Source organism: Hyperolius riggenbachi, chromosome 5, assembly GCF_040937935.1.
Source record: "Hyperolius riggenbachi isolate aHypRig1 chromosome 5, aHypRig1.pri, whole genome shotgun sequence".
NCBI lineage: Eukaryota > Metazoa > Chordata > Amphibia > Anura > Hyperoliidae > Hyperolius > Hyperolius riggenbachi.
This window is the reverse complement of record NC_090650.1, coordinates 70,713,887-70,735,029: the sequence shown is the minus strand read 5'-3', so window position 1 is coordinate 70,735,029 and position 21,143 is coordinate 70,713,887. Positions and strand designations below refer to the sequence as shown.

The 21,143-nt window shown below is 42.2% G+C and overlaps 1 protein-coding gene across 5 annotated transcripts in view; it reads right to left on the bottom strand.

Annotated features, from left to right (window-relative positions):
- PTPRN2 (protein tyrosine phosphatase receptor type N2) overlaps window positions 1–21,143 on the bottom strand; it is a 1,331,885-nt gene that overhangs the window by 40,390 nt on the left and 1,270,352 nt on the right. For all 5 annotated transcript variants that reach the window (XM_068235852.1, XM_068235856.1, XM_068235855.1 and 2 more), the window contains 2 exons: window positions 19,637–19,756; window positions 14,298–14,464 (listed from right to left, as the gene is read on the bottom strand). In XM_068235852.1, coding sequence (XP_068091953.1) covers window positions 14,298–14,464; window positions 19,637–19,756 — 287 coding nt within the window. The remainder of the gene's footprint in view (window positions 1–14,297; window positions 14,465–19,636; window positions 19,757–21,143) is intronic.

Sequence of the window (21,143 nt, the reverse complement as noted above, 5' to 3'; positions counted from 1 at the left end):
AGATTAATAAAGCAGTGAGTGGAACTGAGAGTGAAGTTAATATATTTCTTCAGTTCCACTACTGGTCAGTGGTGTTATCAATCTCATAAAGAGCCAATAATAAAGGTAAACAAGGGGGAGGTACTTCCTTTTGGCACTGCTGGACCTCTGTCATTCTGAACTAAAATAGAATTTCTCCTGGGTGTAGTTCTGGACTGAAAACCTATTTTATTATGTGGTTTTGGCCTCTTGCACACTGCAAGCAATTCAGATTCAGATTCCGCTTTTTAATCTGTTTTTACTTCCGATTCAGATTCAGATTTGCAGTTTGCTCCTTGCACACTGCAAATCTGAATCTGAATCGGAGGTAAAAACTGATCAAAAAGCGGAATCTGAATCGGAATCGCGATTGTAACCTATTAATAGGCACTTTTAATCAACCCACCACCACACTAAATTGCCTATGTAAACATAAGGGACATTTTCAACAGGGTTATTGAGACCAGGTTCCAGTGGATTTGTCAAGAAGTAGATGCAATACTGCAAAGCACCGACTGCACTACACCAAGTTTTTATGAAATATGTTTCACTCTGATACATTCCAAAAACATTTCCATATTTCTCTAGAACTGTTTCTGGTTGTAGAGTAGCACCCATCCACTGGAAGACTCAGCGATGTGCCTCAGCTCACAGCTCTCCACACCACTGGGGCTGAAAATTGTAGAAATCCACTTGAGCAGGCACCATCAGCGTATAAATAGGCTCTTTTATTGATCACATGGATTAAAAGCAGTCAAACAACGACAGACCGCTGTTTCGGGCTTCATGCCCTTTGTTAAGTTGTCAAGAAACTGCAGTATTGCAGTTTCTTGACAACTTGACAAAGGGCATGAAGCCCGAAACAGTGGTGATGGTGCCTGCTCAAGTGGATTCCATATTTCTCTAGGAATGTTATTTTTATAGACCAATCTGTGATTGTAATTCATGTTCGCTGGTACTTTAAAGAAAACCAAGCACTACTTTTGTTTCCTAGTTTCTAATAGCTATAGGTGCTGCCATGTTCCTTCATCCCCATCTAGCTGCCCATTATTTATCCACAGGGGAGGTGTGAAGAGAACATCTATGACTTCTGTAAACTCTTTGAATACTGTGTACAATTTTATCCCCACCTCCCCTCCGCTAATCAAAAGCTTTTTGTTTTTACTTTGTTAAAGTGTGCAATAAAATAATTAGATCAGTACTTCTCTGCCTGAAATTTCTAGAATCTGGGGGGCTGGGAAGTAGGCTAATAAACCTCCTGCTACACTTTTAAGTGTAAAAAGATTAAAATTTAAATTTTTTAAATAATGAGCCACATTGTTGGCATGCATGTATAATGTGCTTTAGGGTGCTCTGGGTGTTAAAATTGGTGCTTGGTTCACTTTAAACAAATATTTTCTGTTGAGGTTAGTGTCCCTTTAAACCTTCATCTCTTAGCACGGTGGAAACTCGCCATAAGTCAGAGACTTGCCAAATGTTTCAGCGAGCGGAAGGGTTAATTGCATAAGCCTGAATAAATCTATAAACAAGCATTTCATTCTGTCAGTGCAAAAATTATAACCACAAGCCGGCTGTTCAACCCAGGACATGTTTTATTAATGCGTACACATATGAAAGGGAGAACGAGAGAGGCAGAGAGAGAGGGAGAGAGAAAGATTAGTGATACAAACCAAACCCTGCATTCAATGAATGAAAAATAAAGAAAACCCATCATGCAAACCATCAGCAAGCAAAGGTCAAAGGTCGTTAGAGGCACAGAAAAGGGGCTTCCATATTGTCCCCGCAGCAGAGTGACAGTTTCCAATGATCACTTTTGTGACTATGCAACTGGGCTCATATTACTAGCTGCAACATCACAAAAATGACACTGGCAACTGCTAATTAGCTGGCAAAAATAAGGATTTAACCATTTTCAAAGGGAGCAATTGTTAGTAAATGCCAATGCGTGTACAGCAAGAAAAAAATAAAATAAAGTGTTTTTGTTTTTTTAATACTCCTAAAAGTGATGAAAGTGATCTTAGTGTGTTTGGCTTGCGCACATAAGTAGGGAACAGGTGATCAAGCTTGTTAATGTTAGCTTGGCTTAAGTGCGCAAAGCAGCTGTCTTGGTGACCTTTGTTCTGAGGTTTCCTTATCACTTTTATACAATAAACATGGCTTTAAGTGTACAACAGCAGCATTAGAATAACAAATAAAGAGAGAAAAAAAATATTACATACATCACAAGAGTCATTTTTCTAAATGTGCACAATGTTAACCTTGAGGATGTTTTGATAATACCATGAGCATATATGTTAGACATTAGAAGTATAAAAATAAATGAAATACTCAAACAGCCAATAGACATTTTGCAGTGGTAAAAGAAAAAAAAAGAAAACACTAATAGAAGGTTTATGGGGTGCAGCAGTGGGTGGTGCTCCTAAGTGCTGTTTGTGATGTGTAGGCACATTCCTTCATCTGCACCCCCTGGAGAGCCTTTAAGGTCCTTCTAGTAAAATACCTCCCAAATCACACTGTATACCCAAAAGTGGGTAAAGGTTAAGAAAGGGACAAGAGAAACACACTTAAGCTTTCTCCTGTTTAAAGGGATACTGTAGGGGGTCGGGGGAAAATGAGTTGAAGTTACCTGGGGCTTCTAATGGTCCCCTACAGACGTCCTGTGCCCGCGGAGCCACTCACCGATGCTTCGGTCCCGCCTCTGGTTCACTATTGGAATTTCAGACTTTAAAGTCTGAAAACCACTGCGCCTGCATTGCTGTGTCCTCGCTTCCCCTTATGTTACCAGGAGCGCACGGCGCATGCACAGTACGCTCCTGGTGCCATCAGCAGGAGCGAGGACACGGCAACGCAGGTGCAGTGGTTTTCAGACTTTAAAGTCTGAAATTCCAGAAGTGAACCAGAGGCGGGGTCGGAGCATCAGTGAGTGGCTGCGTGGGCACAGGATGTCTGCGGGGACCATTAGAAGCCCCGGGTAGGTTCAACTCATTTTCCCCCGACCCCCCTACAGTATCCCTTTAACATATATTTGTAAATATGTGGAAGGAATGTCTCTTCACAGAGACTAGGATGGTCAGTGAGATACAAACAGTTCTGAGTTGATGCAGGATTATGCACATTTTTAGTGCAAATTTATGCAAACTGAACCATTCAAATTCTACCCTTGCAAAATCCAACATCAAGTCTGTACTATTTGCATCTCACTGACCATTCCTAATAGAGACATGAATGTGGGTTTTAGTTCCCGGAAAAATTATTTTGGGCTATAATTTCCCAGATAATGTATTCAAACAGCTGAACAACCCCATCCAGGAGCCCTTCCTAAGCCATTCCCAGTTTTGTTTGAGCAGCTTGCCCCTTTTCTCTTATTTTAACCACCACATCACCCAGTAGGGTTATTATAGTCCAAGCTTGTACACAGGAAGATGACTGTTGCAGGAAACAAGGAAGCTGGCATGAACCAGTAAAAGACAGGACATTATTTGGTTGTTGCATGCAAAGAAATGCTGCCAATAATGTTGTCTGAGGGACAAACTGTCTAATTATGTTGTGGGAGTATGCTGCCTAATTATGTTGTGGGGGGTACCCTGTATGATTATGTTATTTGGGGAACTCACGGCCTAATTGTTGCTTGGGGAGACATACTACCTAACTGATGTTGAGGAGGCATACCTGCGCCGAAACCAGGCACTCCATAGCAGCAATGTTATGCTGCGCGGGGCGTGTAAGAGTAAGTCGGGTCTCAGATTGCACGAGCAAGAACTACACCTCACCCCGAGTTGCGACAATTCAGAGGGGGAATAAATAATATTTATTTGCCTCTCCCTGTGCCTAACTCACCGACGGCGTATTTATATGTACATGGGGAGATGGCCAGTAAACATTGAGGTTGGCTCGTCACTAGTTCTGAGTGTTCAATTTCAGCCCGTTTTGTATTTGACTTTGACAACCCAGCCTTAGAAACACTAAGGGCCCTTTCACACGGGCAGTTGATAAGCAGTCAAATGCCCGTCGACCTCTCACAACTGCTTGCTACTGCCTGGAAACTGCTTGCTGCTGCCTGGCAACTGCTCGGTGAGCACACACATCAACTGCCCATGTGAAAGGCCCCTTAGCCATATAATTACCGTATTTTCACTGCTGCTATACAAAGTAGCCAGAATCTGATAAGATTACACCCTTTAAATTTGTATTAAACAACAACAACAAAAAGAAACCAGCATCAACCGAATATGAGCCACATATCTGTCAGTTACACCAGGTGCTGAATTTCTGAATAAACAGTTTCTGTAGCTGCATGCACTGCATTAGGAGAAAACATTTCCCAGTTTTAAACACTTCTTCTGTTGTAAAATATTTATTGGATGTATATGCAAAGTGGGCTGTGACAAGAAAATTGCACTTTTTACCTTGGGCCGCTCTGACAATCCATGATTTTGATTTAGGCTTTACACTTCTAAATTGAAAATAAATTATTCTGAAGTCGTATCACTATGTCAAAGCAATTTATAAGAAAGTGGAATAAAAATGTGGTTGCCAAACACCCTGTCAGCTTCCAGGCACAGTTAGCGCTTTCACGATGTAGACTGAACCATTATGCAAATCACCAGGTCACTCACTGGGGATGCGTGATGACATCACTGAGGCATGGAAACAGCATGAGCCTGATGACTACTGGCTCATGAAATCAGACAGCTCAACTTCTGACAATTAACATGTTAAAAATAAACATGTGCATGTTGGGAGTTTTTTTTTTATACTTCTATTTTGGTTTCTTATCTGGCATGGCAGCAGTTTAAGGGCTCTTTGCAACTATGAAATGCAATTGCAATTAGATCACACTAATGGAAATCGCCAGCCGCTGTCATTTCTATTCGTTTTACTCTACTCTGCATGTTGCGATCAGTTAACGATTGGAATCAGATTGCAAAAAGGCACGGTTCTCTCATGAGGCAAGGTGAAACATTTGCATCAGGTGGCAGAGATTACAGGGGCAGCATTTTTGTGCTGTTTACACTAACAACATGCAGGCAGGGCTGGTTCTCTCATGAAGCAAGGTGAAACATTTGCATCAGGTGCAGAGATTACAAGGGCAGTATGTTTGTACTGTGATTACACTAACAACATGCACTCAGGGTAGGAGGAGAAGTGAGAGAAGAGCGAGGTAAAAAGGTCATCATTGGGAAAAAGCAGCTTCTTGGGCTGTGTGAGGATTCTGACATTAAGTGAGGAGGGGGGAGGCAGGAGAGCAGCAGTGTTTCATTTGACTAGCACAGCAGAAGGGAGAAGGTGGCACTGCTGTCCTGACTGAGGAGAAATGGAGTGGCTGAGGGTGAGCAGTTTGTTTCTCACAGACTCACAGCCAGCCAGTGTGCTATTGTGTTGAGCAGCAGCATGTCATGTGAGAACATTAAATAAAGCAAAGCAAATTGTCGGGTGCTGTGAGAGAATTCCAAATCGGGGGGAGGGGCGCATCCTCACAAGTTTGCCTCAGGCAGCAAAAAGTCTAGAGCCGGCCCTGATTGCACATTGCAGAATAGATGTAAAGGGCCATTATAGTAATAGGGTTGCAGAAGTTGTGAGTGCACCGGGACTACGCCTCATTAATAATTTGTTCCTTGCTTGCCATTCTGCTACTTAGAGCCATTGTCCTTAGACAGCAGGTTTGGACATTTTTTTCATTGTGAATATTATATTCAGAATTATGTTAGGGGACCCCAGTGTCAAAACTTTCCCACTTTGTTTGATAAGAAGTATGGGCACACAACCCCACTACACCTAATCATGCCCCATCACACCCCTAGTCATGCATATCACAATGAATTCAAAAGTAGTAATGAGAACAAATTTTGTAAAATCGTAATTTTGCATCGTAAAATAATGTGAAATCGTGATGGGACATTTTGTGAAAAATCACAATTTTGTATGTTAACAAAATCAGGTACACTAATTTTGCAATTTAACTTAATTTTCGCATAATTTTGTTCCAAATTTAGCAGTTAACCTCCTTGCCGTTCTAAAAAATCCGGCAAGGAGGCAGCGCCGCACTTTTTTTTAATTAATTTTTTTTTAAATCATGTAGCGAGCCCAGGGCTCGCTACATGATAGCCGCTGAGCGGCGGCATCCCCCCCACCCACTCCGATCGCCTTCGGCGATCAGAGTATGCAGGAAATCCCTTTGAGAACGGGATTTCCTGCAGGGCTTCCCCGGTCGCCATGGCGACCGGGCGGGATGACGTCACCGACGTCAGAGGGAATCCCGATCTGCCCCTTAGCGCTGCCTGGCACTGGGGTCTGGGGCGGGGGGGGGGGGTGGCTCGGCGCGGCAGGTTGCGGCGAATCGGCGGCGAGCGGCGGCGATCGCGTACTACACGCAGCTAGCAAAGTGCTAGCTGCGTGTAGGAAAAAAAAATTATGCAAATCGGCCCAGCGGGGCCTGAGAAATCCTCCTGCGCAGGTTACCCCGAACTGTGTTCGGGATAACCGGCAAGGAGGTTAATAGCAAAGCCACTATATATGCCATTGTCACCAAAAGTGCTACTACATATATTAAGGGAAATAGTGGGAATAAGTCAAAACCTTTTTTTTTTTTTTTTTTTTTTGCAAAAATACCTTGTAGCTTTTAAGGTAATTGATTATGGAGATGCAAAGGAAAAATGTTTTTTAAACTAAACATTTTTCTGAGTATAAAAACCATTTTCCTTTGCATTTTACAAATGTATTTTCTCAAAAACTGCAAGATCTTTTAAAAATTTTTTTGACTTATTCTCACTATACCCCTTAATATACGTAGCCATTTTGATGATGATAGCAGGTATGGGAACTTTGCTATTGACCACTAAAGTCAGAATAACATTATGCAAAGTTACAAATGGAGAACAAATGAAGAATATTGGTTAATTAACATGTTTTCGGACTTGCGGTCTATTTCATGCACGTTGCCGCCAGTCCCCGTATGTATATTATAAGCTGTTATATTATTACTAGGGATGATCAAAGATATGCAAATACTTCTGAGTTGATGCAAATTTATGTAACTTTTTATGCAAAAACATGCAGCTTCAAAATGGACCAATCAATTTAAACCTGGGTTCCAATTTCAAACTGCATATATTTGCATAAACTCAGAGTTATTTGCATCTCTTTGATCATCCCTAATTATTACTGATGGTGGTAAACAAGCCACTGTCTGTGCTGCTTGAGTAATCTGTTCCAAACTTTCCTGACTGCTTAAAGAGAACCTGTACTGAGTAAAAATATTTAAAATAAACACATGAGGTAACTTCAAATGAACATTGCATAGTTACCTTGCCATCAGTTCCTCTCAGAAGCTCACCATTTTCTTCTGGCAATAATCCCTTCCAGTTCTGACAATATTTTGTCAGATCTGAAATATATCAGTTGCTGTCAGTAAAATATCAGTTACTGTCAGTTATAGCTGAGAGGAAAACTGATGTACCAGGTAAATGTCCATGTTTCCCTATTGCTCAAGTGGGCGATATAAGGGCTGGAACCCACAAGAGCGTTTTTTTGAGCATTTTGGCAGCGCTGCGATACGCTAGCGTTTTGCCAAAACGCTCAGCTGATGTTAATGGATGGGGCAACTTCCACAGGAGCGTTTGCGTTTCCCAGAAACGCAAACGCAGGACATGCAGCATTTTGGGAGCGTTAGCGCTTCAATGTAAAGTATTGAAACGCTAGCAGAAACGCTCAGCAAAACCTAAACTGAGCGGTTCTGCTAGCGTTTTGCGGTTCAGCACACTGTAACAAAATGAAAAATAATTCACAGGACCAATCAGGATAAAAACGCAAAACGCAAAACGCTAGGCACCCGCTGGGGAAAAAAATACAATGTTGCAAAACACAACCCAAAACGCGCATGAATCCGCTTGCAAACCGCTCAGACAAAACGCTAGCGGTTGCGTTTTGCGTTTGCGGTTTTCAGTGGGTTCCAGGCCTTACAGTTTAACTGTGTGCTGGCCAGAAAGCTGTTATGGGTAATTGCCATTTTCAAAATGGAGGACGGAAAATTCCCTTGATCACAGTGAACAAACAGGACGCGGGACAGGAGAAAAACACTGAGGAGTAGACTACATGGAAGGTAAGTATGACTTATGTATGCTTATTTTGACTTTTAATTTTCAGTTCAGGTTTTCTTTAAACTGACTGTACACTCATCATTTTTGCTCTGTTCAAGTGCTAAGAATATCTGTAAATAATATATACAAAGTGATGTGACTGCAGAGTGATGTCTGCAATGTCAACAGTAAAGTATATTATGTTATTCATCACTGTCTTATTTTCTGATAGCAAATGCTGTACAACTGCTGAAAGCAGCAGTTGGTGTGAACACTATAATTTTCTACATATACTGAACCGTAGGAGGTACTTGATCGGCAGTTGTTTGGCTATAGAATAAGCTGTTCAGCTGTCTGTCTGAACTGGTCCTGAAAGGTCAGGCTGGCCAGGACTTTACTATAACCTCCCAATCATCTACAACCAATGAAACATTCCACATAGAAAAGTATGGACCTTGGTTTCATGCTTCTTAACTGTTTGCTAGGCGGTTGGAGACCCTGCATAGCTAGAACTATGGAAAACAGCAAACCGCTATAGCCTAACTGCCGCTGGATAGAAGAGTTCACACTGTTGCACACAAATTTGCCTTTTTTAACATACTTTTTTCTGTTATTTTAGAGGTTCAAAACAAGACAGATAGGTCATTGTGATTAAATAGAAAAGATGAAACTGCATGGGCACTCTACTCTTATTACTTCAAGCATGGGCTGTTGGGTAGACATGACTGCAGCAATGGGAGATCAGCAAAGTGGATAGTTTGTACAGCACTGAGCAGTATACCATGCATAGTAGTGAGTATGATTGATTCCAGTTAGGCAGCATGAATCAGATCGGAATTTAGGGTGTTGTGTAGAGCTGCACCCCATTCTTTGTTTTCATTTTTGGAGTATTGGCTCAGAACAAGATTAGTTCAAACCAGTATTATTTTCCTAAGTGCTCCAAACACTCCCTAAAAGTTCCCCCGTTTCCCTGCTCCCACCTGACCTCTCCCACAGAAACTGTGGATCTATTGAATTAGATGGTGAGAGGCGTGTTTACAAACTAACCACTCCCCTTCTGGCTGCTCCATGTGTTATATAATACATTATTAGGGACAATAGACTCAGTGAGTCTGATAGGTTGACACCACAAATACAATCCGAAGACATAACAACAAAAGTTGTTTAGGTGATATCTTTAATGACTAACTGTACAAGATTCCTTTGCAAGCTTTTGAAACTTTAAGTTTCTTCTTCAGGCATGTTTCAGGGCTGGATCACCAGCCACCTTGGTTCTGATCCAGCTCTGAAACATGCCTGAAGAAGAAACTTAAAGTTTCGAAAGCTTGCAAAGGAATCTTGTACAGTTAGTCATTGAAGGTATCACCTAAACAACTTTTGTTGTTAAGTCTTCGGATTCTCTTCATGACTAATATCGGACCACACTCAACTGGCTTCACCACAAATACAGACGCTTGCAATGCCATGACGAGGCATAAAGCTTCATACATACACTAAATGGTTCTCGGCTAAGAAAGCAGATTGGAGTAATCTCTGCCAAGAATCCAAAGTGTGTATAGCAGCCCTGATCCCCTCTGATGCATTGCCCAGAGATCCTGAGTGTTGGATCATTTAGGCAGAGCAAATTGTCCTCCTTTAATAATAGCTGTGTGAAAAAATACTAAAATCATTCAAAAAGAGGTACTAAGAGATAAGCAGACTATGGAATACTCTCTAATCCCGACACAGGTATTGTTCTATACAGAGGGGAGTGGAGGGGGAGTACTACGGCTTCTTATTTTAGGGAAATAAAATAGCCCTAAAACAAAATAAAAATCCAACAAGGCGGTATAGCATTCCCTTGAGAAGGGCCATTACACAGCACAAGTGATACATGTACAGACATCAGACTGATAACAAATGATCAGTTCAGGTGACACTAGTCTAATGTCTGTATGCTGCTTCACTCAGCCGTGCTGGAATTATCTGCAGACTGCTTAAAACACAGGAGCTCCAGATGATACGTCCCATTTTCAGCCTCCAGAGTGGCTAGCCAAGGAAGGATTAATGTTATTGTTATAACTCAGTGACAGGCCACCTTGCACATCGGCAGATAAATGGATTTTCTTCAGGACCACCGCTAGCGTTAGTGACAGAGGCAAGGATTGAACCAATGACCTTGCGCATCAGAGAACAGTTCCTTAACCAATATGTCACATCTTCTCAAAGAGCCTTTTTACGCTCCTCTCGGAATGACAAACCCAAAGACATTAAAGGTCATCTTTCTCCCAGTGTAACCTCTATTATTTCGGTGATATGATGAGCAGAGGCGGTGCATAAAAGCCTGGCACAAAGCTGTAACTGCAGCTGATTATGTGTCAAGTACTATTCTGCACCATAATTACATGCTTTTATATACCATTTAGGAAGTATGTGCGCTTAATCGACAGGAGTGTCTTTTTCTCTCCCCTACACAAACTTCTCCAGACTTCACCGCTCAACATTTTCCATACTTGTTAGGGAGGGGTTTCTCTTTCCACTTTCTGATCAGTGCACTCTGTATGATAGAATGTGTAATTAGGAGAGGTATCCTGAGGTATTTCAGGCAGGATTGTTTGGCGAGAAAACCAATTTCCTTGCATTACCTTTCATCCCTTATTTCATATTTAGATACATTAAGCTTCCGCCCGCTAATACGTTTTATTACTTGTTGGTTTTGAAAAATAGCAATAATCCTTTTTAGCAATGCAATTTTACACTTAGGTTTATTTGTCATTCAGTACATTCTGGGTTCCCGGGAAAGGCAGTGTACACACATGCTGATAGATAACCTTGAAGCCTCTGTTCACCCTCCCGGATTTATCATTCCTAGCAAGGAACAATAGAGGACTATACTGGTGTTATAGAGAAATTCACATTGGAAAAGGCAGTCATGTGATCCATGATCCAATGAGAAATCTGTCAGCTGCCAAGCCATAGGCATTCTACAGCTAGTGGAAATTTCTCACTCCTCAGCAGAGAACCACTTGACCCCACCCACTTCCTCCCATTGGTGGAGAGAGATTAACTATGTAACCAGCATTGCAGCTCAACAGTCTCATCTACTGCCTAGTTCCTCCTTGCTCAGTGTGTAATAAGCATTTAACTAGAGTTGGTGTTCGCATACAGGATATCTTATTCATAAAACCCGAATACTGACGCCCACCACAGTTCAGCACCATTTCAGTACCAAACAGGTAGACAGGGTCCAGGGCAATTCAGTTACGTGCGCTTCATGGCATGTTCCAAGTGAGCTGGAATGAGGGAGCATTTGAGTGACATGGTGCGTGACATGTATTGTTCATAACCATAGTGCCCCTGACCAAGCATACTCCTTTGTTATCTCGCAAAAAACACAGCATATTTTTACAAAATATTTCATGCACAATTTATTTTTAAGTTCTATTAAGTACTCTTTTTAAAAAAAAACAAAACGTGCCTGAACTTGGGATTTAGTAAAGAAAATATTAAAAATGTGTATTTTTTTCCAAAACGTTAAAAAAAACCAACATTTTTTAAGACTTCCATTTTTAAGCAAAGTACCAGCTGTTACATTTTTTCTTACACTTTCATATTGCAGAACAAAATAAAATGCAAAAATAGCTCACACAAGGGAAGTGCAAAGAGTAATAACAAAATACAAGATGCAGTAACAAATTGGCATACATGGGGAAAAGCAGGGCAAATCCAGGCCCATTCAGTGGGTGGATGCAATGGGTTAGATTGGCAAATGTTAACTGGCAAACACCAGTGTGTTGCTCATCCCTTAATACATTGATACATCGAACTGGATGGGAAACCAGACTAATGTTTGGCATGCATAGATTTTAATGCAACCATCTTTAACAATTCATTTTAAAACAAATGCAAAACGGTTAATGCCAATGAGATGGTAGGATAATCGATCAGAATATAGATCTGATTTTTTTTTTTTACCTTGCAGATGAGAAATGATCAATATCAATATCTGAGTGTAATTATATTGACAGGAAATTTTAGGATTTTTTTTTCCCTTGCAAATGAATTATGATCAATATCGCTATAACAGCAAATAAGTTTGAGGTCCTTAAAGGGAACCTAAAGTGAATTGGGATATGGGGCAGAACATTTATTTAATTTTAAACAATGCACATTCCATGTCTTTCCTGCTGATCTTCTGTCTCTAAAACTTTTAGCCATAGACCCTGAACTAGCATGCAAAGCAGATATTTCTGACAAAAATCTGACTAGATTAGCCGTATGCTTGTTTCAGGTATGTGATTTAGACACACAAATGTGTCAGCGTTTACATACCTCTCAGTTCAGGTTCCTTTTAAGACTGGAAATTTCGGTTAGATAAGGTCTATTTAAAGATCATAGTCTGTAAGGTTCATTCACATTGCTTTTTAAATTATTTATATTGAAATGACTAAATTCAATCATTTATTAAATCCTTCTATAACTGCCCCCCAGCATGGCCGGCATAAAAGGATTCAGGTCTGATAAAAAAAAAATCATCTCTCATATGATGATGAAAAAATTAAAAAATAATAATTCCTACTTTGACGACATCCCTCCCATTCCAGTAACCCTTCCTTCCCTCCTGGCCTCACTCATAGAATGGCATGGAAATCCCATAGCTGGAGAGTCATCCAACTTCAGAGAGTTTCAGAGCTCTTTCACATCTAGAACTCGTGCAGGAGCCGTTCTCCTGCACGCGTTAGATGCCCTGCGGCGTGTCATCGGGATGTAGCAGTGCAACGCAATCAGTGGCGGTAGTAATTAATTCACCCAACGGGAAACCCCCAGTTTCGACTTTGTGTTAAACCGCAGAAAGTGGGCTCTGGTGTGAAAGAGCCCTCAGGGATTCAGACCTGATACAACATCATTTTGCAACTCTAGCCTTGCTCAGAATAAAAACAAATGTGTTGACAGAACTTTACCATCACATTAGAAATAAATAAGAAACCTTGGCTGACCCTTAGATCAGCTGATAGATTTGTAAAGTTCTGATTTGCTGGTGTAACACATGATCATAACCAGCAAATAAGAACATTGCGAATCTATCAGCTGATCAAACTGATCACATGCTTCTCCATGAGTTCTCCTAAGCATTGCTATCCCTAGTCAGGTGATACCAGAAAGTGCAAAAGTGGGAAAAAAGGGACATGCACTTTAGTGTAGTATACTAATATGTATACACAGTATACATTTGTACAAATACATACACCGAGTGCACATAAATATACTATGCTATGGTGTACATTCCTATTCTATCCTCTTTTACTTTACAAATCCCCCAGTGCATTGGATGCAGTTTGCATCATCCCCTTTAGGCCTCTTTCACGCTTCATTACGGTGAAGGTGCCGTGTATACTGCTTGCATTGACTTTGCAACAATTTACTAATATGGTCCCAACTGTTGTGATATGTGTTTTTCATTGTTTTTAATTGCTATTGACAATAAACTTGATTTATACTGGATTACTCACGGTTTGGGGTGATATTATGACTGCTTTTATCTTTAAGTACTTATTAATTAATATGCCATTTCTGCACATTCCATAGTCCTTTGAGAGTTAATATAAATACTGTGAAGGTGCTTGTCCAATTTGTAGGATGTGGCATATTTGTGTGATGGAACGGACCACGGTAAGGGCTTGATTCACTAAACTGTTATAGCTCATATTAAGGCCGTTTTGTGCGCTTTTTTGTGTTTGCGCACGATCACGAATTTGCACGCGCAATCACCACTTTTTGTGCAAAAGTTTGGAATTGCGCATGAAAATTCATAATTGCGCGCACAAATTTGCAATCATGCGAAAATGCACGTGAAAGCGGCCATGATATGAGTTGTCACGGTTGAGTGAATCAAGCCCTAAGTGTGAAAGTGCTCTTGCACAATGTATATAGCCAATTCGCTGGAGTCAATTTCCTCATTCATATATTATAATTTGTACCCCTTGCCTCATTGCATTTTACATACTACTCTTTGCGTTACTTGATATGGTTATGTTCATTCTATAGTTATAACATTAGACATGACAAGATCTGAAAAGAAATGTTAATAGCCACAAGCTATCTTATCTATAGTAGGACTGTATCCAGGTAAATGGTGAGTTACATTGGTAAAGGCTAGCTGAGCATTATCACCACCTTGGATGATTCTGTATCAGCAACAAGAAGCTGTGAATGAGAAATACGTACCTGCGGAAGTCTAGCAGCGAGCGTGTCGATGCCGGAACACCATGGTCATTCCAGTTGAGGAAATTAAACTGGGTGACGGTGCGGGTTTCGTTAGTCTGCAGATTTTTCAAGTAGAAGCTTCTGACAAGAAAATCCTCACACCAGATATGCTCGGAGACAAGATTTACCTGGAGAGGGAAGGGAGGTGGAGGACGCAACTTAAGTACTTTCCTAAACATCTGCTTGAAATTGTTATACAAAAACCTGGCATCTCTTGAGGGTTCGACACCTGGTGCACTCATGCCAGCTCCATGCTAATCAAAATGAAGGGGGTTATTTGTAGAAGCGTACCATCCAGACATGGCTCACAAACAACTTCCACTTGTCTCATTTCCTAGCTGCTCCGAGACCCTTATCTTAATAGAAACTTTGACATATAATAAGACAGGGAGAGAGAATAAAGATAGAGAAGAGGGAGGAAAGAGAGGAAGAGCAGAGGAAAATGACAGGTGGAAGAGAAGAAGAGAGAAAGACAAACAATCAGTCTTAAAGGACACCTGAGATGAGAGGCATATGAAGGCTACTCGATTGATATCCTTTTAGACAATACCAGTTGCCTGTCAGCCCTGCTGATCTTTCTGGCATCAGTGGTGTCTGAATCGCATGCCTGAAACAAGCATGTGGCAAATCTAGCCAGACTTCAGTCAGAGACATCTGATCTGAATGCTTGTTCAGGGTCTATGGCTAAAAATATTAGAGACAGAGGATCAGCAGGACAGCCAGGCAATTTACATTGTTTAAAAGGAAAGAAATATTTCAGCCTCCATATCCCTTTCACTTTAGTTTCCCTTTAAAGAGAACCCGAGGTGGGTTTGCAGAATATTATCTGCATACAGAGGCTGGATCTGCCTATACAGCCCAGCCTCTTTTGCTATCCCAAACCCCCCTAAGGTTCCCCTGCACTCTGCAATCCCTCATAAATCACAGCCACGCTGCTGACAAACAGCTTGTCAGAGCTGGCTGTGTTTATCTCTATAGTGTCAGTCTGCTGCTCTCCCCGCCTCCTGCAGAACTCCAGTCCCCGCCTGCATCCCTTCCCTCCCTGCTGATTGGAGGGAAGGGACGGGGGCAGGGACCAGAGCTATGCAAGAGGCGGGGGAGCAGCTGAGACTGACACTACAGATGTAAACACAGCCTCACAACACGGCTGTGATTTATGAGGGATTGCAGAGTGCAGGGGGACCTTAGTGGGGTTTGGGATAGCAACAGAGGCTGTGCTGTATAGGCAGATCCAACCTCTGTATGCAGATAACATTCTTTAAACACACCTCGGGTTCTCTTTAAAGCCCAACTAAAAGCAAATGATTGAAAACTGACAACAGGGCATGTGTAGTGAGGAGTATTGGTGTTTTAGAATCCGGCATAGCCAATTCAAAACATCTGAATATTCCCGTCTGCCGATGTTCAGCATTGAACAAGCTGACAGGATCAGAAGGAGTTTACTGGCTTGTGAGTCATGTTGCTTTTCTTAAAACTCTGATGACTTTGATGCATCCTCCTTCCAAACTGGCAGGAGGAAGTATCGTAGTCATGTGAAGCAAGCCATTGAACTGCTCCTGACCCTGACCGCTTGTTTGGTGCTGAAGAGCGGCAGATGGAAGTATTCAGGTGTTAAGAATCTGCTATGTTGAGGTCGACCACCAACAGTAGCAGAGAGTATAGCACTGTCCTAACGGGCTTGCCTCACAGAATAATGATTTTCTGTAGCCTAGTGGAGTGCTACAGAAAATCATTCTGCTGTCTGCTTCACCACTGGTCAGTGATGCAGAGCTCAGACTGAGGATTTTGTTCGTGTGTGTGTGTGTGTGTGTGTGTGTGTGTGTGTGTGTGTGTGTGTGTGTGTGTGTGTGTGTGTGTGTGTGTGTGTGTGTGTGTGTAAGAAAGTGAGAAAGAGAGAGTGAGTGTGTGTATGCGTGTTTGTCTAATAGTGAGTGAGTGAGTGTGTGTGTGTGTGTGTAAGAAAAAGACAGGGAGAGAGTGAGTGAGAGAGTGTGTGTGTGTGTGTGTGTGTGTGTGTGTGTGTGTGTGTGTGTGTGTGTGTGTGTGTGTGTGTGTGTGTGTGTGTGTGTGTGTGTGTGTGTAAGAGAGGGAGAGAGTGAGTGAGTGAGTGAGTAAGAGCTAAAGAGAGGGAGAGAGAGTACACATGTGGGCAGGAAGAGAGAGTGGGAAAGTGGGAGGTGGAGAGTGAGCAGTAGAGAGTAAGGTGTGCGGGGGAGGGACAAAAAGGTATGCATTACAAATGCCCTACCTATTCAATACCCAGTCCAGTAACACATAATGGAGTTCTTAACACCAAGCAGAGCTAAAGTTAAGCAAAAGCGTACAGCATCGGCATAAATGTTTGCAGTTTGACTGGTATAAAGAGACACATTAAAGCTCAACTAAACCCAGAACTAAGCAAACGCAAGCAGCAATCGGGATGATAAGTGGGTATAAACAACATACAGAAGGAAAGTGCTGGACAGAATATCTGCTTGGAGCTGCTATGTAACTTGCTTTCTGTGCACTTTAAATGTAGCTGTTGGATGAGTCAGTACGGTGTGATCAATTGAAACACAAAAGCAGAAAGAAAAGTAGATACCAGGTTACAATCCCTGGAATTTCTTCAATATAATATAAGCCATAGGTCTGATTCAGTAAAGTTTACTCATGAGTTGAAAGTCCATTATTTTTTTCATCTTATCTACAAAATACAGTATAATCTGTTTTGGGTTTGCGAAATTGCAACCTCTTATCTTTGCCAAGATGTAGATTTCAATAGCCAGGCAAAATCACCTCCAGTTGAAGAAGGTGTGAGCAATTTTAAGACCTTAAAGCAGTAGCGTACTAATGTACAGGCGCAGGGGTGACAGAGAGAGAGGGGGTGACAGATTGACAAGATTGCTGCTCTCCTCTGACTGTCTCTACCGGCCGGCCCCACCTCTATCCCGGGCCTTGCCTTGCTGGCTCCGCCTGGCTGTCTGTCACAGTCACAAGCACTCACCCCGCCCGGCCCAACCTCCACCCCTTACGTGCCTGCAGCATGCATAATAACTGCCCTTGGCACTAGGGGAGGTGGGAGCCAGAACCAGGAAGTGACCTCACCCACTGTGCTGCAAGGAAGGAGATGCATGCAGCGTTTCAGGGGGAGAGACAAAACCACCCACCGCAAGTTTGCTGCTGTCTCCTGGGCCCCACCGCAGCTTAGCAAGTAGTTCTACTAGTACTGTGTGTATGCTCAGCTGTGTGGTGGCTCCGGGGCAGCCACTACAGCCACTACAGTGCAAAAACACCAGAAGGTTGGGGGTGGTTAGAGGCCTAGCAGCTAGGCATATCATTTACAATTATCAATGTGACTGCTGTCTGTAGGGTTGAGCCGAAATTTTCAAAATTTCGCGTTACTATAATTACGCATGCAAGATTTGCTATTACGGCGCGAAATTATGGTAGCGTAATTGCCATTAAAATCGTAATTGATAATACCGTAAGCGTAATTTTCAACGCGTAATTTAGCGTTTCATTCATAACGTAATTTCACGTACAACTATACCGTAATTTCGCGTTAAACCATAACGTAATTTCGCATTTCTTCGTAATTTCGCGAACTTCGTAATTACTTGCATCTCTCAGTCACTTCTCGGCACTTCTGTCAGTCTCCTGTCCTCGCTGGTGCTGTAGCACGTGCAGGCAGCCTCTTCCCCTATGAGATTGCTCAACTTCCTGTTGTTTTTGTTCGCATTAGCCAATCTGAAGCGAATCAGCGGTAGTCAGACGAACGCTAACAAATTTTCGCATATGAACGCTTTTTCGCGTTAAATAATGTAAAAACTAAGCATGCGCAGTTCAAGGGTGTATTGATAAGAATGTTTCTACGCATAGAGCAAGCTTTTTCGCAATAATTACACTGTGATCAATGAGAGTAATATGAACTATCGCGTATCACGTAACTACGCTTACAAACGTTTGCATGCAAGGCAAACGTAATTTCGCGATACCCACTGTAATGCGAAAGCTACGCGAGAATTACGCTTATGCGGAATTTCACGAAATCCTTCTTCATTACGATTATGTACTTACGGCAATAATCGTACTTACACTAATAACGCGAAATTTCGCGAAATCGTAATTAAGTCATTACGCTCACCTCTAGCTGTCTGCTTTGCCTTATTTAATCCTGAATTTATTTTGGCCTTGAGTTTGCAATTAATCATACTGCAGCACAGTATATAAAGGGACTGTATAGAATATGTGGTGGTCTGGATAAATTACCACTCAAATAGGAATCATTGAACACAACACTAGAAACACACTGTAAACATTCTGGAGAAACTTCCTGACTTTAGCTCTGCTTTTGGTATTACATTAAAATATCATGAACGGTAACATTTTAAATACATACGTATAAAATGTACATTTCTCCCAGGGTAAAACACACTATAAATTACTGTTTTTCTATGTAGCTGTCAATTACACTAAAAAGATAGTAAAAAGCTGATAGATCTGCAAAATTTTGTACTAGTCCATCTCCTCATTGGACTAGTCCATCTCAGTAATATTACCTTTATTTTTTACAAAAGCACTCCCTGGAAATGATCTATACAAAAATGTCAGCCAGCTTCCCTACTCATGTGCACAATATTATGGCAGCTGGACTGAGCAACTGCACTTAAAGAGATACTGAAGCGAGAATAATTCTCGCTTCAGAGCTCATAGTTAGCAGGGGCATGTGTGCCCCTGCTAAAACGCTGCTATGCCGCGGCTAAACGGGGGTCCCTTCACCCCCAACCCCTAACAGCTGCAGCCCTGCCTCTAGTCGCGTCTATCAGCGGCGCATCGCCGTCTCCCCCCCGCCCCTCTCAGCGAAGGAAGACTGAGAGGGGCGGGGGAGAGGCGGAGATACGCGCTGACAGACACGCGTGGGGCAGGGCTGCGGCGGTTAGCCCTGCCTCAATCCGGAAGAGATCCCCGGCTGCACGGAGGGGATTTCGGGGGGTAAGGGACCCCCGTTTAGCCACTATGAGCTCTGAAGCAAGATTTATTCTCGCTTCAGAGTCTCTTTAAGTAAGTGCTTTCTCAAAGAAAGAAATAACCGAGAACCCCCATGAGGAGATGGACTAATCCAAACCTGTCAGATCTGTCAGATTTGTATTACCTGCTGTAAGTAACAGTAACATAGGGGAAAAGTAATTTATAGTTTAATTTACTCTGGTAGAAATGTACAAACATATGTATGTTTTTAAACGTTGCATTTTTTAGTGATAGTTGCCCTTCAATTTATTTAGGCCATACTTGATTTATAGAATACAAAGTGACAGGAATACCTCATAGAAGTGGTAGAGGTTCGAGCCTTCATCGGGCCAGTAGTGGTAGCACTGCTTGACTCCATTCTCCGCCAGTGATGTCAGCATTACGATTACCACACAGCCGTTCTCCCATACCATCTGCAGACAAAAGAGAGACATACTGTGGCCACGCTGCAACCGCTTAATTACTGCCTGACACGTGTAATTACCGCTCTCAAACACACAATCAAAACTCATTCCATTCAGTGCAAATTCAAATTTCATTTTCATTAAACGCTTCTCCTTTGCAGCTGCTTCCAAATCCCTAAGTACCCAAGCGAAGCGCGGCATTCAGAAAATGGGCGATTTAAGTGTTTTGCCATTGTGGAGAATGGAAGGGAACAAGGAGACACATTCCGGGGAGTTCAGGGTCTTGCCACGCTTTGATACGAGGCCGCATGCAGCAGCAGTTCAGCGTAAATAAACAGTTACTAGAAAACATTAATGCATATTAAAGGCTCTCATAGGGAAATCTTGGGCTCACTTAAAATGTCAGTTCCGCTTATATTATACCGCTGCTGCTTGGCGGCTTAGTTATACGTTTTTTTCTCTTTAATGTTATTAAAATCAAACATAATTAATGAAAAGGGTATTCGCTGTAATTAGTAATAATCTTTGCATTATTTTTAGGCTTTTCCTGAAAGACTGTTGAGGCTGTACGCCAGGCGGGCTGTCGTAAAGGTAAGATGAAGGTTACAGGAAATGTCTACCTTGCCAATATATGTATAGCAGGCCTTCACAGGAGCCTAAGGCCACAGATAATAATAATTTCAGTATTTGTATAGCTCATTTGTCCTGTCGGATTTATAGCGCTTGCAAGGTAGCCACTAGAGCTCACTCAGAAGGCAGTAGCAGTGTTAGGGAGTCTTGCCCAAGAACTCCTTACTGATTGAGATTTGAACCATGGTCTCCTTTGTCAGAGGTAGAGCCCTTAACCAGTCCAGGACACTATCTAGCCTACTTTCCGGGCACCTTAGATTTCGCCCTCCAAGAACCTACAAACCTCTGCCAAACCGCATCACAATTGTGCTGGCTGTCCAAGCTGGAACTACTTTACGATTGGAAGGTCAATGCAATCTAAATCAAACATAAGTACAGGTGTCCCATGATGTTGGTTAGTGATAGTGTTGGTGTTTAAATCCGGGTTTCCTCATTCAGAAACCCAGATTATGCCATACACCACTCTTCAGCACCAAAGCTAGGGGAGAGGGTCACATGGGTGCTTTGTTTGTAGTGCCTGCATGACTCTGATGATTCTCCCTTTCCAAGCGGGAAGGAGGAAGCATCGGAGGGAGTCACAGGAAGCACCATGTGGACCGCAACCCCTTGATCCTCTCCACTAGCTTTGGCGCTAAACTGTGATGTACGGCATAATCCGGGTTTCCTCATGAGCAAAATCCGGATTCAAACATCAACACTAGTTAGTGATCCACCTTTACGGTTCCCTAAACCACAAACAAGTACTGATGTTCGACTATTGCAGAAT